The sequence below is a fragment of the Sitodiplosis mosellana genome, unplaced genomic scaffold, assembly GCF_009176505.1.
Source record: "Sitodiplosis mosellana isolate CC-2019 unplaced genomic scaffold, AAFC_SMos_1.0 Smas_scaffold_3, whole genome shotgun sequence".
NCBI lineage: Eukaryota > Metazoa > Arthropoda > Insecta > Diptera > Cecidomyiidae > Sitodiplosis > Sitodiplosis mosellana.
In genome coordinates, this window is record NW_022595246.1 from 1,515,208 (window position 1) to 1,539,432 (window position 24,225).

The 24,225-nt window shown below is 36.9% G+C and overlaps 2 protein-coding genes across 5 annotated transcripts in view; one reads left to right on the top strand and one right to left on the bottom strand.

Annotated features, from left to right (window-relative positions):
* LOC129565826 (uncharacterized) overlaps positions 1-24,225 on the top strand; it is a 115,307-nt gene that overhangs the window by 76,014 nt on the left and 15,068 nt on the right. The window lies entirely within an intron of this gene.
* On the bottom strand, positions 19,588-20,897 carry LOC129565838 (glycoprotein-N-acetylgalactosamine 3-beta-galactosyltransferase 1-like). Of its 2 annotated transcripts, none has more exons than XM_055441116.1 (2): positions 20,802-20,897; positions 19,588-20,741 (listed from the first exon to the last, which is right to left on the bottom strand). In XM_055441116.1, the coding sequence occupies exon 2, from the start codon at positions 20,726-20,728 to the stop codon at positions 19,703-19,705; it is 1,026 nt and encodes a 341-aa protein (XP_055297091.1). In that variant the 5' UTR covers positions 20,729-20,741; positions 20,802-20,897; the 3' UTR covers positions 19,588-19,702. The 2 variants fall into 2 exon arrangements, with proteins under 2 accessions (XP_055297091.1, XP_055297092.1); XM_055441117.1 differs by having other exon boundaries at positions 20,806-20,842.

A 24,225-nucleotide genomic window follows, 5' to 3' on the forward strand; every position in this document is an offset into this window, starting at 1 on the left:
GAATTCCTGGCATAATTACACATCAACATTCGTTCTTATCGTCGTTGTTGTAACATTTTACGAATCTTCATTTCATATTTTAATGTGATGAAATCATCATTACGTGCCTAGAGGTTGCGTGTAAAGTGAAATCTAGACTAAAAAAAAATCGCATAAATTGCAAATGTGTGCGCACTTCCAATGATGATGATTGGTACATTTTCAGCAAATGAGATACGCAATCGCATGAAATGGGAAAAGTTTTAATTCGCTTCTAGTGGAAATGCGATAATTTTTCTGGGGGCAATAACAATACCTATATTTCGTTCCATTTTCGTAGAGTGTTTGCCATATAGAATACAATGCTACCATTCATAATCATCTACCGTAAATTAATCCACAATATCATAATTGAAGACGTGCTCAGCATACCTTTAGCTTCGCCAACTGGGATACAGTGCGATATTAAATAATGGTTGCTTGTTTTTTTGTGTTTGCTTCTCGGTGTTCAACACACAAAAAAACGGCGGACCAAAAAAAAACTTTTCCACTTTTTTACGATTGAAACGCCATATTAGCAGCTTTTTGAAAACCGCACAATAAAAGCATCGAGTTTCCGCCAAAACCGCCAGAAAAAGGGCAACCAAATCAACTTCATTTCGGATGCGTGAGAATATCAGAATATTGGAAAAGACCGGCGATTTAATGAAAATGCACAAGTTCGGGTGAGATACATTTTGATTTTTTTCAAAGTTAAATCCCGAGGACGTTGCGACGGGTACGTGCGTGTGTTTTAGTATATTGACTTTGTGGCCGGTTGATGTTTTTCCGTGTGAATCTTTTGGTTTTGACGTAATTGCACCGCACTCTCAACCTGTTGAACTTTGTTCGTTAGTGTCTCGCTGTGGTGTTGGTGGGGCCAAACCGCACCCGTACATAATTACATTCGTTTTCGTTTCCGCCTGTGTATTTCTGTAAATGAGCTGCGGGTTAAGTTACAACAGCTTAATCCAAAAGTTCCGTCCAATGCATTGCGGCATTGTTTGCAAAAGTATATTATTTGTTTGGAAAAAAATAAAGTTGTTGCCAACTGAACCAAACGCGAAACGCCTGTGCCTGTGCCTGTGCCCGTACACTTTGCAATACGAACATCAAAGCGTTTATTGCATTGTCGTTGTTGGTCGCAAGTTTCGTTTAGGCGACATTTGCTTTCATTATGTCGCTTAGCTACTACTGTTGCCTCTTGATTGTAACCATAAGCAACAACTACGTTTCGCACGTTTATTGCAATGATTTTGTGTTAGCCGTTGGAAATTCGTGTGTTTCATGCCGTCGTTTAATAATCTAAAGTTTATTCATTTGTTGCTTAACAACGGGGTTCGCACCGGCTTGATGTGTTCATTCAAAGTTTTGCCCACAGTTACAATTTCACTCACAAAAACATGCACACATGAACTTCGAAATAAAATGTCAAAGTAGTTTTCAGGTTTGAAACATGGAGAGCTTATTTCTCTCTCTCTCTCTCTCTCTCTCTCTCTCTTTCTCTCTTTTGATTGCAATCTCAAGTATACTAGCCAGGACCTAAGGAGAAGTAATTACTAAAATTAAACTTAGTGTTGAAATGTTGTGCGAAACAAAATCGCATTCGATGAAAATAACAACAACGAAAAACACTGTGCTCGGGTGAGTCAAAATAATGAGCATTTTTGTGAGAAATGCTAGCAAGTTCCGTGGATTGGATTTGTTTTCGAGATGGCTTTAATCGATGCCAGCAGTAATTTATGTCGCAAAAATCTGCTACGAATTCAGTACGCACGAAGAGCATTTCAATTTAATCTGAATAATGCCATTTGTAACCCCAATAATTGAGAAATGTTACAAGCGTTTGGTGTGCCTGTGTATACAATTTATGTGTTTGCATGCCAATTCTGTATGCCGAATCCGGTGCGACGCACACACAAACACATGACACCCCAAAATATAAATAAAGTTGCAAATATATTTTCGCCCAGGTGATCTCCGGATGCTAACTCCATAGCAACTCGGTTAGCATTGTAAGCCGTTTTATTTATGTTCTGGGTTGAAACAATTCGATAGCTGAGACAATATGAATATTAAGTGTTGACACATCATCCACAACGTTCGCTTCTGTCTCTATTGCATGAACAATGGGACATATCGTGCCATCTTCTTAATACAAAACAAATGCATCGCCATAAATTTTCGATAAACTTCTCCACCTCATCGTCATGCACGGCTTCTCACTCTCGCTATCGCTGTTGCTGCCTGATGCGGCGACGATGAAGTGTATCTTGGTGCCAAATGTAAACACAAGATGCTTGACAAATTTCCTGTCAATGTTTGGCCTTTTTTGCTCTCGTTCTCTCAAGCGATGATCATCGAACGAAACCACCAACAACAACCAAACGCAATCCATTCATTTGGAAGATTCGGGTTCAGAAAAGGTGAACTCTTTCACATTGAATGAAGCGTATCCGTTCGACAACAATTTCGAGCGTATTCGTATGTAATGTATGTAGTATATGTATGTGGTCAATGCACTGACACCTACAAATATTTGTGCGCTTTTCATTTTTCCCGGGAAAAGAACTTATGCTCCGAACTCTTGCGATGGATTAGCTTTTTTTTGATTTTTCGATGGATCTCTTTTTTATTCATCTGCTTAGTGCAATTTTATTTGCTGCATTTTCGTCTGAAAAAACAGCTTCCTTTCGCCGGGAAAATGGCGAAAGAGCGAGGGGGAGATGAAGTGAAAAAGAAAAAGCTTCTTGATCTAGTGAAAAGGGCGTACATGCTATCAAGACGAATGAAGCTGTGCTGCGGTTGGCATGTTTTCTTTTTTATCGTCGTCGTACATGTACTGTCTTTATCGTTCGGTGTTACGATTTCACAGTGCATTTTTCAATAGAATTTTGACCCGTTTTCATCAACGACTTCAACGGTATTGCTTTCATGTGAATATACTGCAGTGTAATAAAATTGTATGTCTTCATGCACAGTGCACAAAGCACCGATAGAGAGAAATATATACACATACACACAAAAAAAAAAGTGAAATGGCGAAGGAAAGATGCGACAGGAAGCAAAAGCGAAAGCAGGGAGAAAGAGAAATGAGGTTAGCGAAAGAAATATGTGTGATATAATGATGGCAATTCCTCTTCGTATACAAGAATAAAAATGCGAACCGAAAGCCCGCACATTTCATTGCACTGATTTGCATTTGGCTGGGTGCTTTCACCACGCTAAACATGAATCATTGTATACATGATGATTTTGCATGGATGCAAACAGAGAGGCGAAAAATAGGAAGAGAGAAAAAACAACCATATCGTTGCTAAGAAACAAGAGTGGAGAAAGGCGAAGAAGCAGGAAAAAAAACTGCGCGACGTTTGTGCTTTGGATTTCGAGGGATGTTTCAAAATGAGAAGCAAAAGATTCGCAATAGCATGTGCAGTGACTGTGTAAAATATACATTGTTTGCGATGGAAAAGAAGTTTTTATAACTTATTTAAGCTCACTTTTTTTCTACCCTCTCTTGTACATCAGCTTAACCACAAAATCCACGCTGCACTGTACGTTATTATTAAACTCGGTCAACGATTTCGACATGTGATGCATTTTTTGTTCGTTCGTTTTCTCCCACTTCATGTTGTTTGTGTGTGTCGATTTTGCATAGCCAAAGCTATTCATATTTATGCTGAGTTGAGTATGGGGTTGGAGGATGTTTGAAAATCTCTTCATTTTCGTCTTTGTTCTATTCAAAAAGTTTTGGTCTTCGAATGTTATCAAACAGCGGAAAAACATAGCATAGAGAACATTTCAGGAAGTAAAAACGTCTCTTGTGATAGGCAAACCCGCGTTCTCACTCACAACACAGAACATCCAAAACATTCTCGGCGAATTGTGAGGTTTACGTTTAATTAAATGTTGGGAATTTAATAGAAAGATTTCCTTTTAACGCACACACACACACAAAACATGCCAACAATTATTAATGCCCATTTATCTCATTCTCTTTAATGTGCTTCGTCGAATTAACAAAAGCATCGTTTCAAATTCAAGTTGGATATGTTTGCATTGCGTTGAAAACGGCACCACTTTTTGGCAAATTAGACTAGAAGTAGTACGCGTCTCTAAGCGAGAAATGTCCCAAAACAAATGGTATACACACACGCTGGGTTGGTCTTCTCTCTCTTCCAACGAAGACTAACTTCATTTGGATGTTGCATTGTTGCTACTGCTTTCGCCGTTTATATCTACTTCTCGTGTTTGCATCTTAAATGTTATTCACATTGTGTTTGAGTTAGTTCATACGATATGCAACTGAGTTGCATCCATACCGAAACGTGCAGACACATGCAATATTCAATTTCCAGCGAATTTCCCTTTGCCGCTTCGCCATTCCGCAAATGGCGCTTCTTGTGCAAATAAGAAGTTTTCGCTGTACTCATCATCTCTCTCTCTCTCTCGCACTCCCTCGCACTCTCTCGTGTTTGTGATAAATTATTCAAATTATTTTTCTTCTCAGAAAAAGGAAAAAGTTCTCAACATAAATGAATAAGAATGTGCATTCTGTGTGTGCAACACGCACTCACACACACATGCCTCAAACAAAACAATATCCTATGATGTAACTACATTTTTCGGTGAATTTCACGAACCAAAAACATGCACTCTTCCAGCTGTCTCTCTCTCTCTCTGTGTGTGCGCTGAACACCGCCCTAATTAATTCATTTAAGATTTCTCTATTGAATTTTTCAATTTTGCTTATAAACAAATTACTTAAATTGTATTCCGCTCAAATATGCATTGTGCACTCATTCTATCCAACAAATATTGCCGAGAACTGTATAACACAAGTAGTTGCGGATGAAAACTAGATGAAATTCCTTAGCATTTCACTTGGATTTTCAATATTTTCCGTTTAATTCCGAAAATATGCTCTCCGCATATTCGCATTGTGCACAGCAGTATACTCTTAGCTGAGATAGAGATAGAATCGGTTTTTGTTTACTAAACACTATTTATAAAACTTCTAACTATTATTAAACGTACTGATCTCAGACTCTTGTAAATTCCTCTTTCGACGATGGACGTATTTTTTCCATTCACCATCCATAGCTGGCTCAGTGCAAACTATGTAGAATTTTTCCAATGTATGCATATTTTTGTCACAAAACATGCAACTTTGTAAATTAGCTTTCCGAAGCTACACACAATTTCGAGGCAGCGATTAAAAAACGAAGAAGAAAATATTTACAATGTTGCGAAAGATTGCTGCACAAGATAACAAATAATAATATGGAAATGCGGTTCGGTTTATGAAGTTTAGTATTTTGACGATGGATGATTATAGGGTTGATTATAACATCATAAATATGAGCGAATACGACGAGAATTTCCAGCGCCACCGCAGCAACTTCACTCCAGCGCATTTCAATTTGTTGACGATTGTGTAACATTTGAGACTTTTTTTTTCGTTCGCAAAAATATGTTGCAAACAGAGGAATGCCGTGAAGTGAAAAGTTGATCCTGTTTTCGAAAAAGTTCCAAAGTTCGAGAGTTTCAAATTGGCAATGAGTTCGTCGAAAATAGACAAATGTGTGCGTAATTTTGATGGAAAACTCAGATTCATCTGCGATTCATATTATCCGTTTGGACTTCTGGGTGAAAAGTAAAGAGCAAAAGTCCAAGGGCGACGGGGCGGGCATGGAATATAAATTAAGTTGGAAAACTGTACGCAATATTCCCATGAAATCCGAATTTTACTTCATACACAAAAAGTTTGCATGTAACACACAGCTCATCGATTCAATGTTGTGAATATTCGCTTCCCATTTCAAGATTTCGATGATGATGATGATGAAGATGTTGCAGCTGCGGCTTCTGTTCCGAGCATGCGAATTAACTCACTTCATTTCCAAATGCCGTGCATTGTACGAATTTCGAAAATGCTTGTTAACTCGATCTATTCCATTTATCATGCATCGATTCATTATGTTGACATAAAAGAAGAAGAAAAAACAAACAAACCTTTGCGCAGAGAACATAAAAATCAAATCTTCTGCATTAAAATGGACTTTATTGGAGCGTTCCGGCATTTTTATTCCATTAATTAGCATTTTACAAAAGCCGGAATAATTCATTCGCATGAGTATGAAAAATAAATTAAAATAATATTATCCTCTGTTTAACATACTCTCGTGAAAAAACCATGTTTGTGTGTGTGATTTTTTTTTCGCATTAAACTTCCTAGAATGAAAACTCACGAATATTCAAAAATGGCATGTATTCATTTTATTAAAAAACATAAATTATTATAATAATAATTCAATGGTATGTTGTAAAGGCAGAAACCACCGCCCAATATAAATAATTGCGTTTCTTTTGTGTCAATTAAAGCTTTTGTTCTGAACACCCGGAAAAAAACACACACACACACACAGTTTTATAGAAGAATGAATCAATTTTATAGAGCTATTTTACATTTCGTTGCACTGCCATTTATTAATTGACCATTTTTCTGTCAGTCAGTCACCGAAATTGCCCATCGACTTTTTGTCCGATAACGAACCAGAAAACCTGGCGAAATTGTTTGCTCAGTTTTTCATTGGCCTCGCCATATCACGGAAACTGAAAAACCATTTTCACTTGGAAAACAATTTCCCTTTGACATGGCATGAGTGGTTTGTGGAAAAGTTCACCGTAAATTGGGCAAAAGAGAGAAAAGCAAACGGTTACTTGTCGTTGCCGTCGTCGTCGTCGTCGTCGTCGTCATGAGCAGTAACATTCTTGTCGTCAGCATGGAAACAGTGCGAAGTTTGTATGATACTGAAACATGGATTTACCGGATTTTACTCCGAAGATGGTAAAAACTCGTTGCCATCGGAGAATTGGGAAAACATTCTGTCGACACTTTGCGCTGATTTCGAAAACGAAAGTCAACGCCGATCATATATTTATAGATATGGTATTTTTGATTCAAAAAGAAAAGAAAAAGGTACTTGTCGAAAAAAAGCCTGAAATAAAATGAAAGATGTCAATCGTATGTTTGAACTTGGAAAACTTGAAAATGTGGCTGACGAATTGTCTTGTTGTCAAGTGCGTAGATTCCTCTTGGGGGGGATACCCTGCGATTCATTCGAAATTGGGATAAAGTTCATTTTCACATATTTATTCTTAATCAAATATAGATTTGAAGGATGTCAAAAACCGTACACCTCGAGTCAATACATATTTCTATGAATTTTATTCAGGAAACGATACAAACATATCGATTTGGTTATGCGATGCAATCGACTTTTCATTTGGCTGATTCTTTGAAACACCTATTCCGAATCGAATCGAATCCTAATCCCTTTATGATCTATATCCATTCAACCAAATGGAAATTGTTACGCTGTTTGCCATTGAATTTGCGTTGCTTTGTGTTCAACGCCATTCACTACGATTTCACTTCATTACGATCGATAACAGGCTCACTCATTCGCTTTCTATCTCTCGTTCGTTTCACTTAATTTGCGCAATTTGGCGTTGAGAACATTTGTTCGAAAAATCCTATCTTCATTCCGCATTTAACGATAATGTGCTTCTCCGCATATACACATACATCCGAGAGCGTGCTGTTCACGCATGTGACATTCGGTCCATTAATAAGTGCACGACGATTAGTGGCATGATGGCCAATACGTAAATTCGTTTACATTCGATTCGGAATAAAAGCGAACGGCAAAACTATGAGCGCGTTTGTGGGTGTCTTTTATTGGAATTTCGCACTACATTTCAAAACATTTCATGGCATCTGTTCGAATCACTTATTGTCCATTGCGATGCGTGAAGTCGGTATGTGTATAGCCGGTTCTCTGAATGGTTTAGTCCCTAATATACCGATGAGATGGCTAGCATTGGATGAGGGCTAGCATTAGTGTGTTTCAGTGTGCTTGTTGCCATCGAAGACGTTCATTAAATTATATTGATTTAATGAAGATATTAAACGCATTCGAAGTGATTGAATATGCTTCATTTGCGCAGCGAGAGCCAAAGCACAGCACAGCTCATGAAATGCGATAAAATTTTATCGCTTTGTTCGGTTGTTCGAGCGCATTTTCAAACCGGCCATTTGCAGAATGAATCGATATGATTGACGAACGAATATCAAGTCAAAGCTTAGAGTTTTACCATTCAATGCTTATGTATCATGTAGTTTACTTGATGTTTCCGGTAAATTCTAAGACCAAATGCGAAAGAGACGCTGATTTAATCACCTTTGCTTCCAAATCCATATTTAATTAGCATACGGAATGAATGCCTTTGCTGATGTCATTGCGAGATTTTTATTTCGATCAGCTTTTCCGCCTGAATGGATCAGTGTCAAAGCTGATTTGACATTGATGTAAAAAACACTCCAGGCTTACTGCTCCTCAAATTGCTAGTCAATCAAAAGCAAAAAAAAGACGATTTTAACGTTATTTATTTTCGCATTCTTCTTCTTAATTTGAGGTCGGTATTTGGAATGAATGTCGTTCACTTTGAACTCTCTCTTATCCAAAGCGTATCGTAATCAATTCAGTAAACCATCTTGAAATCATCTCGTTAACTTAATCCCAACCATGTGGCTAAATCAACTTTGTATTCAAAGTGTAACCAGCTAAATATGAAGAAATACACTTTTCTTTTTTAATCGACCGAAAAATGCAAATAAAAAAGGTCTTCTCTTGCTATCAAAAGGAGGGAAAGAAGATGAAGCACATTCCACCGAATTGGTACGTGCGTGCTTAACGCATCAAATTGAGTAAATAATTTATCGAAGGCCAACGAAAAGACGACCACCATTCGTACGATTCGCATACATTTGCATTCATTTGAACAAAGAGCGTTAAGCGTGTCCAATCCAATGCCGCCATCGCTACTCCTTCTTTTCGATTTTATAATTCGTTAGATTTTTGCACGTGCGGCAAAACGTTTTGTGAATTCGAAGTGGAGTGACTGATTTGCGAAGGAGGATCCCGAGTATTCGCGTCAAATAGTACAGTTGAAGACGAAATGCTCTAATTTTCGATCAATTTTCTTCTTGCCATTTCCTTTCTCGCGTCCTCGTTTCCATTCAACTCGGTGCGCTCAAATGAATGGTACGGTAAATGACTAGCAGGAAATATATTCCGTCGAACGAGGAAAAAGAAGAAGAAAGGTGACTGTAAAATATTGACGATAATAATAATAGAGAAATGTTGGAAGTATTGGGGGAAAAACGGGGAGCAAAAAATGACCGTAAAATAATTGACGGTGCTGGCCGTAATTCAGGGAGAGTGAGCGATGCGTGCACATTAAAATACTTGGAAATTGTGTGTAGTGGCAAAGGCTTTTGTGACATCAGCTGAAAAAAAAGCTCTGAATAAATTTATCACGTGGCGCATCACAATACACACATCATATTAGAGAAGTCGAATAGAATCTGTGGAAAAAAAAACACAGCACCAGCAACAACGACAACGATATTTGAGGAGTTGGAAAAAAAAGTTTACGGGTGGTGCGTGAGTGAGTTTCTCGGTTTCACCAGTTCACGATTTGGGCAATCAATCATATTCCAACCGTTGCTCGTTAGCAGAATTTCATTTTCGTTCGAGTCGAATGACTCTCGGGGTGGCATCGCCACCATCATCATAGGTATTTGCCTAAATTCTGTTGTAGAGTTGGACAAAAAAAGACAACAACAACAGTTGGTGCCACCGAGTAACACAAGAACTTGGGTTCAACACTGAACCACATGGTTTTCTTTTTTTGTTGCCGCTTCGGCTGTTCAGCAACAAAATCCCGAAATAATGCGAAATTATCTCATCGGATGCGGCACGTGGGTGCACATTTTGCTGTGTATAATTTGGTGCAGGCCAAGAACGCATGAACACACATTTCGCATTAGGCCGAACGAAAAACGGCTGGCTTTAGGGTATTTATACTTTTCATACGGATGCCATTCATCGGATTCGTTTGTGATATGAATAAAAACCTCGTCGGATGCATAATATGTGATACGAATTTTTTTCTCTCTCGCTATTTGCGTGCTTCGCCAAATGTTCCTTCGAATATATATAAATGGGTAGACCTAGATCAATGCCTTGTTTATTGCAAACGTATGGAAACAATGGCTCTACACGCGTGCACACACACACATATCAATTGCGGATGAAAAACGGAAGTGAAGCTCACACATGTGATTTATGTTGTCATTGTTCCACGTATTTTTTTCTACCGGTTCTGTTAGGACCGAATTCGATTCGGACACAGATTAAGAAAGGATCAAACACACCGGAATTCATTGAATCGAACATTTTCCCATTTATTACTCAATGTAATCTTGAGTGATAATTTGTCCATTATGAGGTGGATATATGGCTGAATTGAGATGACAGTGTAACAAAAAAATTTTTTCCGTCCACTTCATTTTTGCGCCTCATGCTTTATCTCACGCCGAATCTTGGTTCATCCGTACGCTTAACGGCTTCATCAGTCTGAGAGATTCGGTCAACAAACATTTTTAACATTATTAAATCATCACTCTCGCTCAGCGACGCTTTTTTTTTAATTTACTCAACACAAACAATTTATGCTCAGTTATTTCCACTCGTCATCACATAATCACTGGATTTGTATTACTTTTGTTTCGTTGAACACAATTTGTCACGACCAAAAAAGCGGACAAGTAATACGCTAATTAAATTTCGTCTTCGCTTGAGCATTGAAATGAGTCTGACTTTTAAGTCATCATACTTGTGGAATTGTGGCGTGTGTCGGTGTTGTCAAGTGCCGAGAATTGTTCTTCGAGTCTATGTAATCACTTTCGCCGAGACTATTAATTTCAGTTGGCACCCAGCAGCAGCAGAAGCAGAAAAAATAACAAACTTTGGTCGAATTCGACGAACTCAAACAAGCGTAGACGACTTGAAATGAGTATGCAAATCGAAATTCAAAACAATTCATCATTCGTTGTGGCTGCGACGCGCGCTTATACTTGAACACTTTGTAATGCTTCCAATTTCATTTGCAAGCACATTAATTCATTCGACATTGTCCTCGTTCGTTGCCTTGTTCACTCTTCCATCGAATTTTCTTCTTCTGATTTTTCAGTCGGTGTTCATCACTTGCAGTGCAACATGTGGCTTTGAAAATTGAAAACTCGTTTCACTTGCCATTGGTGCGGGTACTAGCAGTAGCCAAAAGGCAAATTGATGTTTGATCGACCTAATGAATGCTAATTGATTCTGGTAATGACACAAAAATAGCAATTGATGAGACTTAATTTGGTGTTGGTTCAAATTGGCTGGTTTGACAAAAGCTTTTCTACAGATGCACTTGTGTGTATGCAAAGTTTGCCTGGCGTATAAATTGGCGGTGATATTGGAATGTCATGGAATATTCAAAGACCTTTGACCGACTTAATTATGCTTGATAAAAACCTAATTTCCACCGAATGGAATTTCCACATCGTTGTCATGTCTTCAGCTCTGACACAAAAACGTCTCGAAAGTTTTTCTGTGATTTGCCACCAGAAATAACAGTTCCCAAAAACCAACCCAATTTCCCGTATTCTATAATGTTTTCGACGTAATGTTTCTGTATTTGTCATCACTCAACGAAGATATACATTTCGTCATTTCGTCGAAAATTCCGGTTCAAAGCAAAGTTCAAATCGCTTTCACTAAGTTGGCTTAAAACATAACTGAAGAAACCATAATTTGCGGCAATTCAAACTGAACATTTGATTAAGAACGGCTGTGCGCTGTGCAGACGCCGTCAATAGCATAAGCGTAAAAGTTTTGCTATCATTAGGAAAATTGAATAGTTCCTGAGGTGGTTGAAACTTGAGAAAGTTCATGAATTAGAAAAAAAAAAAAACGACGCTTTAAACCAAGTCAGAGTGAAGAAAACAGGACAGTGAGCGGAAATGTAATTGTCAAAATTCCATATAAATCCCGAAACTGCTCGGAAATTTTCATTTCATGACATTTTGATATGGCTCTCTCTGTTTTACCGTTTTATTATAAAAATTGCTAGCTTTTTTTATGTATACATTTTCTTATTTATGTGTGCAAATAAAAACTTAAATGGCTCTGGATAATCCAATCCAGTTGTGAATGCTTCATATCGCCTTGGTTCAGTCGTTGTCGTTGCTATGCTTACGTTGAGCTGACGTTTGTACTGTCGGAACGTATGAAATTTATAGAATTTTAATAACAACGAATGGATATGGTTTCGCATACCAAAGAGAATATACATAAAGCAGATAACTTGCATGCAGTGGCAGCAGCAGTAGTATTGAGTCAGAGCTCGTAATGTTTTAAGTGAATAAAAGAGAATACCGGGTTTTAAAATCGGGCGAAATGTCGAGAGAAAAAAAACACATTCATTCGTTTCCATCGAAAAAAGCAGAGAAGTAGAAAATGCTTATGGGATGCTCTTTTCAAAAGTCGTTCTCGAAAATGAGCGTTGCTCTGCTTATGCAGTCTATGCTTTTTCTAAGCTACCCTCTAAGTGCCCATAGCTTTTTTGAAATGAAGCGTTTTGAGAGGTTTTGCTTGCCTCGGGAGAAAAACGAGTGGAAATTGCACGAAAATCAAATAAAATCCCTTTGTTTATGTCTATTGTGTGTGTGTGTGTATTGTTTGGAATTTAATGAAGCAACACACGTTGTTTTCACGCTAATGCTATTTGAGAAATAGGTGGATATTTGAGATGGTTGCTGCCCTTTTTTTGTTTTATGCTGATTCGGTTCGATCTTTTGTGTCCTTTTAAAAGTATGCGCACGTTTCACACTTACTTACACAAACAGCCAGAGACTCACGATGAATTTGCAATGCTCCGCATGAAAGGAACTTATATAAATTTATAATCACCTCTTTTTCTATGTCAATGAGCCCGTTAACTAACTGAGATTTTATGGATTATTGTATTCCGATGTTTATTTGCTTTCAATGACCCGAACACCCTGTGCGTGCAAGTTAGGAATGGTGTTGTGCAGACTGCAGCACTGCATACAAAATACAAAACAGCAGGTATCAAAAAACACGTATCCGTATGCTCCACTGAACAGTTTTATCGTTGTGGCACTTCAATCGAAACGGAATGGAACGGAACGGCAAGCATGAGCTCGTAACTTTTGAAGAGGAAACATAATAAAAAGAACTGTTAAACTTTATGCTATGCTCGCAAAATGCACTATACATTTTATGCATAGAAAATTCTGGAAAAATTGATGGAAAAAAGCTGTTTAATTGCAAGTCCTTTGCCTTATTCCATAATAACAAGTGAGCTAGAGAGAAAAAATTGTATATGTGCCGCTTCGTAAAAAGTGTTTTTATTTTGTCGACCAACCGCATAATTAATGCGCTTTCCATTTTTGCCGTTTCTTCCATTTCACTTACGTCGTCTTCACACCATTGCCAATTTATATTATTATCGTGCGGTAACCATGCAAACGTTGAAATAAAACCCCATAGAAAACGCAACCGAAATAAAAACGACAACGAATCTGAAATAATGTTGATAACATAAATGCGATGTCGAAAATCTTCACACAGTTCTGTCGACATATTCCCACAATAGCATTTTCCCATTTGAATTTCAATGAATGAACACCCCGACAACATTGGAAAATCAGAAAGAACATTTCTCGACCGAACATCAAAATAACGAAAGCAGCGAGCGAGCGAGCGAGCGACTGAGAGACAAGAAATGGTAATACGAGACCGGGATGTAAAAACGATGCGAGAAAAAAATAAGAAGAAGAAGATTGAGTGTAAGCGAAAGAGAAATATACGACGGCGAATAATGAAAGGCGATAAATATTCATGGTATACGATGTGCAAATGAACGCACCATTGTCTAACATTCCGACATAAAAATTTAATTTATTCAATATTTTTCATATTTATTTTGCGTTTTGTCGTTGTGCGGGACTCCAATGCACAGTAACTTCAAGATAGTTCATACCTCTCGCTCTAGCTCACTCGGGAAGGAGCTTGAGGGAATTGTGTGCAGCAACACATTTTCTCAATTGGTATTTATGTATTTTACTTTGCCTCGTGCAATTCTCTATTGCTTCGTTTTTGGTTTTTTTTTTTCTCGCATCGGTTTGACGCTCTGGTTAAACAATAAGCAAAGAACATTGTGTGCATTCTCGACGGTTCGACCGCAATCCAGGCGAAAGAGCGAGAGCGGGAGAACGAATGTGGTGAGGAGCGAGAGGCTCAGTGTGAGCAAAATAGAAGAAAAGTGTCATAAATAAATTCAGCAATCGTTTCAGAAACACGTTCGTTGTTTATTGCATTTCGGTGAACTTTTCATACTTTATTCGCCAGACGCACACACCGTATTCGAAGCCGACACATAGTACAAATGCAATCAGCTGGGAATTTGCCAATGGAACAATTAAATTTTCATTAAGTACAATCAATCATTTTTATCGGCGCAATGTGGCTTTAGTCCAGTACGATTCGCCCTCTCTCTCTCTCTCTCCCTTTCTCTTTTGCACTGTCAACGGAATGTCCAATCAAATACTGCACAAACCCAGCCAGGCATTAGAGACGTTGTAACGTCCCGACTGCATTTTATCCTCACATTATATTGCCCACACAAGGGCTCTTTCTCTTCTCCGTTTTTTTCTCGTTCTCTCTCTCTCTCTCATTAATTCAGTACATCCGCCGCAAGTCTAGACGGATCGGTCACATAACATTTTTCATTTACTTCGCAATTCAAATGTAATTATCACCGTACAGTAAATGTATGTGTGTGCGTTTTTTCTTCCATCAATGGAAGCTAGTTTACCATTTGAATTGCGTTTGATTTGAGATTACGTTGATTTAGATTAAAACTTTTTTTTTGCACATAAAATGCATTGACATTTTCGTGCGCCGATTTTCAATGTGAATTTTTTAAGAGTCACTCGCAAACGTGATTTTCCATTCGTTGAATTTTTCACATGCGACACTCGCTTTGTCTTGGGGCAGGTTTTTATGTATGCGCCTTTGCCCCACCAAATGTGTTCCAAATGCCATTGATCGTTTTTATCGCTGGCGCTGCTGCTGCTGCTGCATTCCCAATTTCAGTAATTTAATTTCACTTCGGCGCGATGGCATCGTTAAAGTTATCGCTCATGTTTGTGCATCGGGTTTTGTTGTTTTTTCTTCTCGTTCGCTCTCTGCATCGCTTTGCTTCACTTCTTCCATTTGGTCTACAAGCGTTTGGTACACTTTTAATTTATTTCTGCATACATTAAATGCTTGAGTGTCTGTAAATAACTCTTTTCAATTTTCCCCTGGAAAATATCACGTTTCCATGGTGCGCTTCAAAACATTGCATGTTTGCATACGAATTTGAATTCTGATTACAAACACAACACCAGATAAAAACATGAGCTTTGCTTTCTGTATTCACAACTAGACTAAACATAAACATTCGGGGCAAAAAAATGCATGCAAAATCTGAAACAAACAACAACAAATGCTGCTGCACCATGTACGCCGCTGATATATGTGATCCGTGCATTCAGCGCGCGTTTTTAGATAATTTTCGACCGTACAAATGCGCACACACACACTCTGGCATTCGTCAACGTGCCAGCTTATTTTTTCATCTCTGCACTCGGTGTAGATTAGGGGGATTTTTATGCGTATCAGTCGCAAAAGTAGATTTTTTCTTATTTACGTATGTTAAGTAAATGAATATGCTGCAGAAAAAAATCCATCTCATTTCGAGAACATTTGGCAAATATTCGAGAAACGAAGAGTAAACATTCAGCGAATGTAAATATCACATATTCGAAGTCCTCAAAGTTCAAATGTCGACTTATGAACTTAGAAAATGTTCAGATCATATACGATACGTTCATTATGAAAATTTGATGTTTACTCAACTCATAAGCAAATAAAATGCCGCTTTTATGTAGTTCTCATGAAACCCGTTTGAATTAGATGAATATGTTATTGGTCATTGCAGTCACAAAGGGTATGCACACTTTTTGCTTCGCTTGACTCTTTCAAACTGCAATGACCATCATATTTTCATGTAATTTCTCTGACTTTTTTCTTTCGAAAAATAGCTGAGCGGTTTTAATCCAGTGACCTGATTAACATGAAAAATGTAATTAGATTTTGTGGTAAAATTTCTCATTTCCTCCATCATTGACATAACTATATTTGGATCGCAATGGAACGGCACTTCTTCATACATGTGCAAAAGTACAGTTCACAGTGGAAACTTTGCACTAAATACATTTGCAAGTTAATTCAATTTTACAGATAATCAAGAAAACTTCATCAATACTCTTACACAGGAAAAACCTTCGCTCTCACCTTTCATAGTTTATTTTCTCTTTATGCAAGCATAGAGGAGCTTTAACTTAAATTGCAATGGAAATATTCTAAAACTTATTTCCGAAAGCTTGATTAGGCAATGTAAAATAGCACTATGCATTCTTTCAACTAGAACCAATATTTAAAATATCGAAAAAAGACCTAACTACTCTTTCCGGTGGAGTGTTCTCAATTTAGTATGATGTAGTGTGTAGTCGAAAAAATGTTCAATATTATTATGAAAAAGTATAGAAGTTCAACGGAATTTCACGTTAAATGAGTTTTTTTTTTCAAAATGGTCGGAAATGGCACCATATTAAAAAATTTAGTTTCGATTTGAAATGTTAAATTATATTAATTCACCCTTTGAAATTCCAGGGCGTTCGCGTTGGCTTGATTTACACCGAAATTTCAACCGCAAAATGATATAACTGTTCAAATAATGCGACAATTCAATTTATAAATTCGAAATAGAATTTATTTTGTTATGGTTTAATCAAATAAACCCGCTGCATTGATGCTATAAATGTGCTGATCATCGACTCATCCGTGTATTATAAACATTTTACCGGATTTATACAATATTTAAAAAAATATTTCATTATTCTATTCTCAGAAACCTAAGCCATACATATTCAATAGCTTATCATTTGAAAAGTGGATCATTGACTATTTTCAAATTTAACATTTTATTTCGATTATTAATATTTTATAAAGTTTTGCATAACGTGATGCACTGAATATACAATGTGATTTGTTCAAGCGTCCTGTTTCCAGCATTTCCAGCATAGTTTTTGTGTTTGAGAGTTTGAGGCAGTGGTGAATCTGGATATTGAATTCCATACCATTCCAAATGGTATGGAATGTAGAATAGAGCATCGTATCACATCGTGCGCATATTTTGGGTGGATAAGTGTATTGAAATGAGCAACAGTTTTATTCTTCGTCACTCTGATAGTATTATCGATGCCAGTGAAATGCAAAAAACACAAAATGAAAAACTTCGATGCAACTAAAAGAGCTAACGCTATCAAACATACCTCAATACATTTTTTGATTTTGAAAACCGATGCCTTTTGGTGTCAAATATGAAAAACGTTCTCGTTTCGCTCAACAATGATTGTCAACGAGAAAAACAATCGCTGTTGCCAAACACATTAAAATATTTCAGCCTTTGCTCAATATTCCGTATTGATGAGTTTGAGCGCAAATTTCATTTGTCAACATTTTGTCATCAAATATTCGCAGCGTAGCTTCACACATCGCATTACCTGTGTAACAATAATAAATTGATGCATAAAATTAGTCAATAACACAATCAATTAACTTTGTGAATGCATTTACCTTCGCCACCACTGTAATATTCCCATCGGTGAATTGGCGTGTGAAATTTATAGGCGATGGAAATGGGAAACTCTGTTGAATAACTGGTTAGGATGTACGGTAAATTTTCCAAAATTACAACTGTGTCGTCATCAGCTTTGTAAAATTAATTATAGCGATGCATCATATTGAAGCCGATTATGCTCAAATTTACGTCGATAATTATGCTAGAAAAAAGTAACGTATCGCAATGACGACCCCATATTAGGCGGATATGAGGTGATTGAAGAGATTTGTGCATATACAAACGAAAATTCATACGAAATTTATTTCGTTAAGCCTACCAATTATACCAGTCACCAAATGAGTGATACAAACAAAAAGTGCAGATTTTGTTTTTAAAGCAATTCTCTACTCGTGAAATACAAATAAGTGATGTAAATAACTAAAAAATATCACAATGAAGACAGCTAAACTAGAACAGACTCGGGCAAAAATAATGTGAAAACAGATGCGTTCTTTGTTTCACGGGCTTTTTGAATGATTAAAATAGCAATACTTCATGTATTGTAAATGTGTTTTCTATTTCAACAAATGTAAAATAACATAAAGGGGAATTTGGTCGAATTCTTCAATTGATAGCAACCAATTCTAGATATTTCTCGATAGATAGAAAATTATTTTCAATCATTCGATATGCATTCGTATTTTGTTTGCATATTCAATGAATATTATTCATTGAATGAACGTGCATATTTCATATTTGAATGGTTTGGAGCGAAAATGTAATACAGAAAAGTTGAGCGGAAAAATATCGATGATGAATGAGCGGAAAAGAGATAGCTATATAGTAAACTGTATAGTAATCTATAGTGAACTATATAGCTATCCCTTTTCATTTGACATTTTTCCGCTCAACTTTTCTGTATTACATTTTCGCTTCAAACCATTCATTTAAAGTAGACTGAAACTGGATACTGGAGATTTTGCATTGACGTAAACAACAGTAAACATGACATCAATTCATATGCGTGTGCTGTCAAAGTCACTTTGTCATGCGTCATTCACATTAATGCTTTGACTGATTGTGGTGAACAGTGGTGAGGTTGGAAACGCCATACATTTTATATACATTATTTGCTTGGGAATTATATTTATTTATTTTCTTTTATTGTTCATATTCGGGCTCTGCAAAGCCTAGGCTTCATACACGATTTGTTATTCAAAGAAATATTGTGTTTCACGGTGTAAATCGTGAGTTTGCAATGTCAACACTTGTGTGGTTTTTCATATGATTTTGAAGTCATCGAATATTGTCACCCGTTCACACATTCGATGAACTTGCTACACCAAGTGTTAGTATAGTTCATTGCTGACGTTTTCCACCATACGTATTTATATGTGTGTGTACATCAAAATGTCAAAGTTGTCAAGAATCCAACCGTTTTCGTCGATCTTTACTATCTCCCTATCGAATGATTGAAAGTAATTTTCTATCTATCGAGAAATATCCAGAATTGGTTGCTATCATACCTAATTCTATTGGTATGAAGAATTCGATCATATTCCCCTTTATGTTATTTTACATTTGTTGAAACACACACACACAGAAGTATAGTGAGTACTATGTAGAATCAGTATTCGCTGTGTACATATGTTGTGCTCAGATAAAACACTACATTTTTGTTGCCAATGTATGTGGCCCATACTGATTCTACATAGCAAACGATTCTCACTACACTTCTGTGGGTAAATGTATGGATTCATATTTTGTATGTGTGCTATGTGCCCTATTTTATAGCCACAAATAAAATGTGCAAGTCTTAACTAATCATATGTATGTTCTTCTATAATTTCAAACTGTGAAATATAATAAACAACCTTGCTTTCCAACCCAATCGAAAGAAAATACCAATTTGAGTACAAACATTTCAACTATTTTTTTTAATTAAATTTATCCATCAATTAATTTTAGATGTAAAACGAAACCGGCCTAGTTCGCTTTAATAAAAAGAATAAACTTAGATCTTATTCACTCAATCTGCGTATGATACGACATATGGTAAAGGTGGCATTTCTGTTTCCAATCCATACGGTCGAAGTTGATAGATGAGAAACTCCATTACGTACATTTGGTGCCAGCTTATGTCGCAGAATGCAATCGAATGATTTGAGGCCGAATCCAGAAAGTGATTGACTTTGTAGTCTTGATACCATGGATATGGCAGCTTAACATTTGGATCTGGCATAAGGAAATCATCCAGAAATTTGTCATAGAAAAGTTGTTTATCATTTGCGTCGGTGCTTTTAGCGAAATGGATTTTCGCTTCACTCATGCAGATTCCAATACGATGTTCGTTATTGTGTAATTTTGTGGCATTCTTACATTCAACTCCCGTGTCAAATCCTTTGATCAATTTTCTCAATGCCTCTTTGCTCAACGCATAGCCGGCTTTCTCTGAAAGATACGTTTGCCTTTTGGTGTTATTCAATGCAAGTCCAACACCAACTGACTTCAATGGATCGTATGCAAATAATTTGAAGCGTAAATTTTCCATTACAACATATGAATAGCCGGTGGTTTTCAAGAACCAATCATATTTCGATGAGAAATTATTGTAAATGAATCGGTATGCATTTTCGAGATTCGCGCTATCTTTCCCATTCGGAATGTTGAATACATCTGTTGAATTTACACCTTTGGTTGTGATTGTAATGAAACCAGTGCACCTATTACCCCAAGTCTTCTTAATCGCGTCGATTAGATTGGCTTCGGGATCATTGTTGTGAACCCAGCACAAAATCTTGATGCGTTTTGCTAAGGTGTCAGCCATTGTTGTATCATCCGACACTAAGAATCGGGCAGTTTCATTTATCACTTGGCCTGGTGTGGTTGATGGAACAGTAGTGAATTCTACGTTGGGTCCTTTTGTGCTGGAAAACCATTGTATTGCCACCGAACGTCCAAATGAAGCATAGAGACAGCCTACCAAAATTCCCGACAACAATGCCACCCCTTTAGCCACAGTTTCGGCTTGTTTACTTGGGCTCACGACATGCATCTTCTTGGTTCACCTTAAAGAATGAAAAAAAAAACTTGGAATTGTACGAATGGACACGAATCAATTTACTCACAAACTTTTGTCGACTGTTCGATTTCAAGAACGATTTGGATCTATCTCGAATCGAACGAAATCTCTGAAAAATGAGCCGAATAGAATGAGATGGACTTGCAGCTGTGCCAACAAAATCGTCTATTTATGCCATTTTTTCTCCACTACGACTGTGTTTTTTCTTCAAATAATTCACTTACGTATTGCGTAAATTCACAAAATCAATAATTGCTTGCGTTCCATGTTTTCGAGCGTAGAAACAGTTCTATGTACATAAAATATTTGGGTTTTTCAAGCTTAAATAGCGAGAGAAACAAAAAAAAAACTTCACCGTTACAGAATAATTTTTATTGACAACATTTATAATGGTCACTACTTGTGTGGGTTGCTTTGACATTGCGCGCATGAAATTAAAGCGTTAACATCTTGGCTTGCACTTCGAACAAGCCACATCATTTGGAAATACTAGAGCAGACCTGTTTTCAAAGTGGAGTAAGTAAAACTGCAAAAGCATATTTATTCACAAATGCCAGAAGGGAATCTGCCGTACACACGTACTTTTTTTATGCCTTGGCTGCCTTTTGAATTTAATTCGAGCGTAATAAATGGCTTACACAGGTACTAGATATACCCAGCGTGTTGCCGTTAGTGATATATACAGCACTTTGCACGACAATTTTCTTTATTACGAAAATTATTTACGCCAATTTTCACTCGAGGCTTGCGCTCATTTTCAAACCAAAACAAAAGCAAATGCAACGCACACACACACACACCAGGAAATGTCGGTGGAAAAAAACACGATGGAAAAGAAATTCCGGAAGAAGATCTAAAACACGATAGCATGCTGTCTCCCCATATAATAGTTCTATTCATAAATATATCTAGTCCATGGAACTACGGCCATTCAGCAGATGCATACTGTTGAATGCAGAATGTAGACAACCATAAATAGGTTGGGCGCTGCACAGCGTAACAACAACAAATGGTGGCTTTTTGTATTCGTTGTTTTTTCACTTTCTTCCTCTGCGTTGCATAAAAGAAGCAAATTAGCAAACGTTACGTTGGCAAGGGCTTGTATGCAATGAGCTTTTAATTACTTTTATGCCAGGAATCAATGCTGTCAACACGACGAAGCCGAACAAGTGAAAATGCGAGGAAATTCATTTTCGAAAACACAGTTTCACTGTTCGAAGAGAATGACGAGATGTAACCCGTGTATGTGTCGTCAAGCTACTTCGTCATTGCGCGTATCTCTCCGGCAATTTAATTTGTTCAGTCTTCGCTATGCATATACATTATACAGGCTCTGAGTACACATGAAATTTATCAAAGGCACTGATTTCCGCACAAACTTTGTTTCAGCTAAATTTAGAACTTTTTAAACACAACCGCGCTGTTCTGCGAAAAACTCCAACTTGTTTCTTTATTTATTTTCTCAAGTACTCTCCATAAGATGTGTACGCATTTTTTCGTTACGAAAGAAAAACAAAAACAGGAAAAGCACACGAGTTACAGCTGTGTGAAGAGCGGAAGAAAAAGCTTTTTTGCTTGTTATTTTGTCAGGTCGTATCCCGGCATCTGCAATGTGACTCACGACATATCACTTGTGTGCGGATAATCAAAATCACATTTTCAACTTCTTTGAATAACGACTTTGTCTTGGTGTATTTTGAATGCTATTCAGAAAATCTCAAACATTTTCTTTGTGCTTGTGTCTCTTGAGTATGGAAACAGTAATCAATTGAATGCGAAAACAAAAAACAAAGTGAACGTTGTACATTACGTCACGAAATATTATGAAGGCAACGATCTGGGCCAGATAATTTGCAACTAGGTCATATAATTTTGGAACAAAATAGAACAACTAAATATTTAAAATACGTGTTGGGAAATTCAATTCTGTACTTTATACACATAATGTTGAGAAATATTTCCAATCGCTCCAGTAACCGCGTTCATTCATTCTATTTCTATGACTTGCAGAACATTATTCAATTTGTTTTTTGAAACGTAAATAATGCCGATACAGTATTCGATGTGGTTTTAGATAGCGTACATGTACGCATCATAAATACAATGAAACAAAATAATTTGGAGTTGAAATAGTATTTCAAGCCAGTTATTGTATATTTTCATTTCATCGCTGAATAAATCCCATTGAAAGTGTAAGTGAAACAAAGCCGTGTTGAATGTGTTCATCTCTACTTATGTGTACTGAGCACAAGTAACAATAAAGCAAATTAAAAATAAAAGGAAATCATTTCAATTTAAAATCGTACACTTTCCATTTGATATATTTCTGTTAAATTAGTATCATCGATACTACGTGCTCATTCGTTCCAGTTTTAGTCTTTGTATCACAGTAATGAAATTGAATTTTCCGTGCAAAAGGGGATAATGAAAATCGATTCCATACGGTTTCAAATTATACGCTAGGTAATATAATCTGCACATATAATTGGGATAAATATAATGAAAAGAAACTATAATTTGAATAATAATCAAGTTCGTCATCTCTTCGATACTATTTTCGTTTCAAGTACCAATTAGTAATATTCTTACTTTTCTCTCGTTGTATCAAATGCCTTCGAGTTGATTCATAAAGGATCACTCTCGTTTGAGCCAATCATGACCATCACCGGTGAAAATATTCAATTTTTCCAAACAAATGGGCAAACTACAGACTACAAGCCATACTCATTTTATCGTGAACAATACGGGGGCATAGCGTTTTGTTTGTTAATTTTCCGACGAATGTTCGTTGCGCTATTTTGCTCAGCACATAACCTGGCAAATAATATCACTAATGTGAGAGAGAAGAGGACAATCAAACTGAGAGATTTAAATCAATTCAAACAAGTTGAAGATATCATTATAATAACCTGTCCCGCTGTTGATCCATCTCAAACGATATTGGGCCGTGTTGAAATTGTACCCGAGGAATATGTTGGATCCTTGGCCGTGTAAGATTATAACAAAAGTGGCAAGTTTTCCACAATGGAAAATCTTTCATCGTCAGTTTTGTACGACCAGTTTTTCGATGACCAAAATTCTTGTACGCATATTATAACATTAGCTTTTCCTTCCCCCAGACATAGGGAGCCATGAACGTCAGTCAAATTGAAGCCGATCACATTCAATCTGACATCGGTGAATGTGCGTGCAAAGAGCAGGTTATGATAGTGTCAATTTTCATTCTTTCTTCTATTTACTCTCTCTCTCTCTCTCTCTCTCTCTCTCTCTGAATGGGAATAACTGTATTTAAAAATTGACACTATAAATATTGGTGTAAAATTTAAGGTGTGTTTTTGTGAATTGAATACCTAGGGGGAAAGAACTATTGGAATATTTGCTCTATTGACAAGTATTGACGAATATTCACAAGAATTTGCACTGCGTTCCTTAGTGGTATTGTTGTTGTTTTCTTCTGTTGCCTCGTGTCG

Coding starts and splice junctions, on each gene's coding strand:
- LOC129565838 (XM_055441116.1), bottom strand. CDS start 20,728: ATGCATGTCGTGAGCCCAAGTAAACAAGCCGAAACTGTGGCTAAAGGG.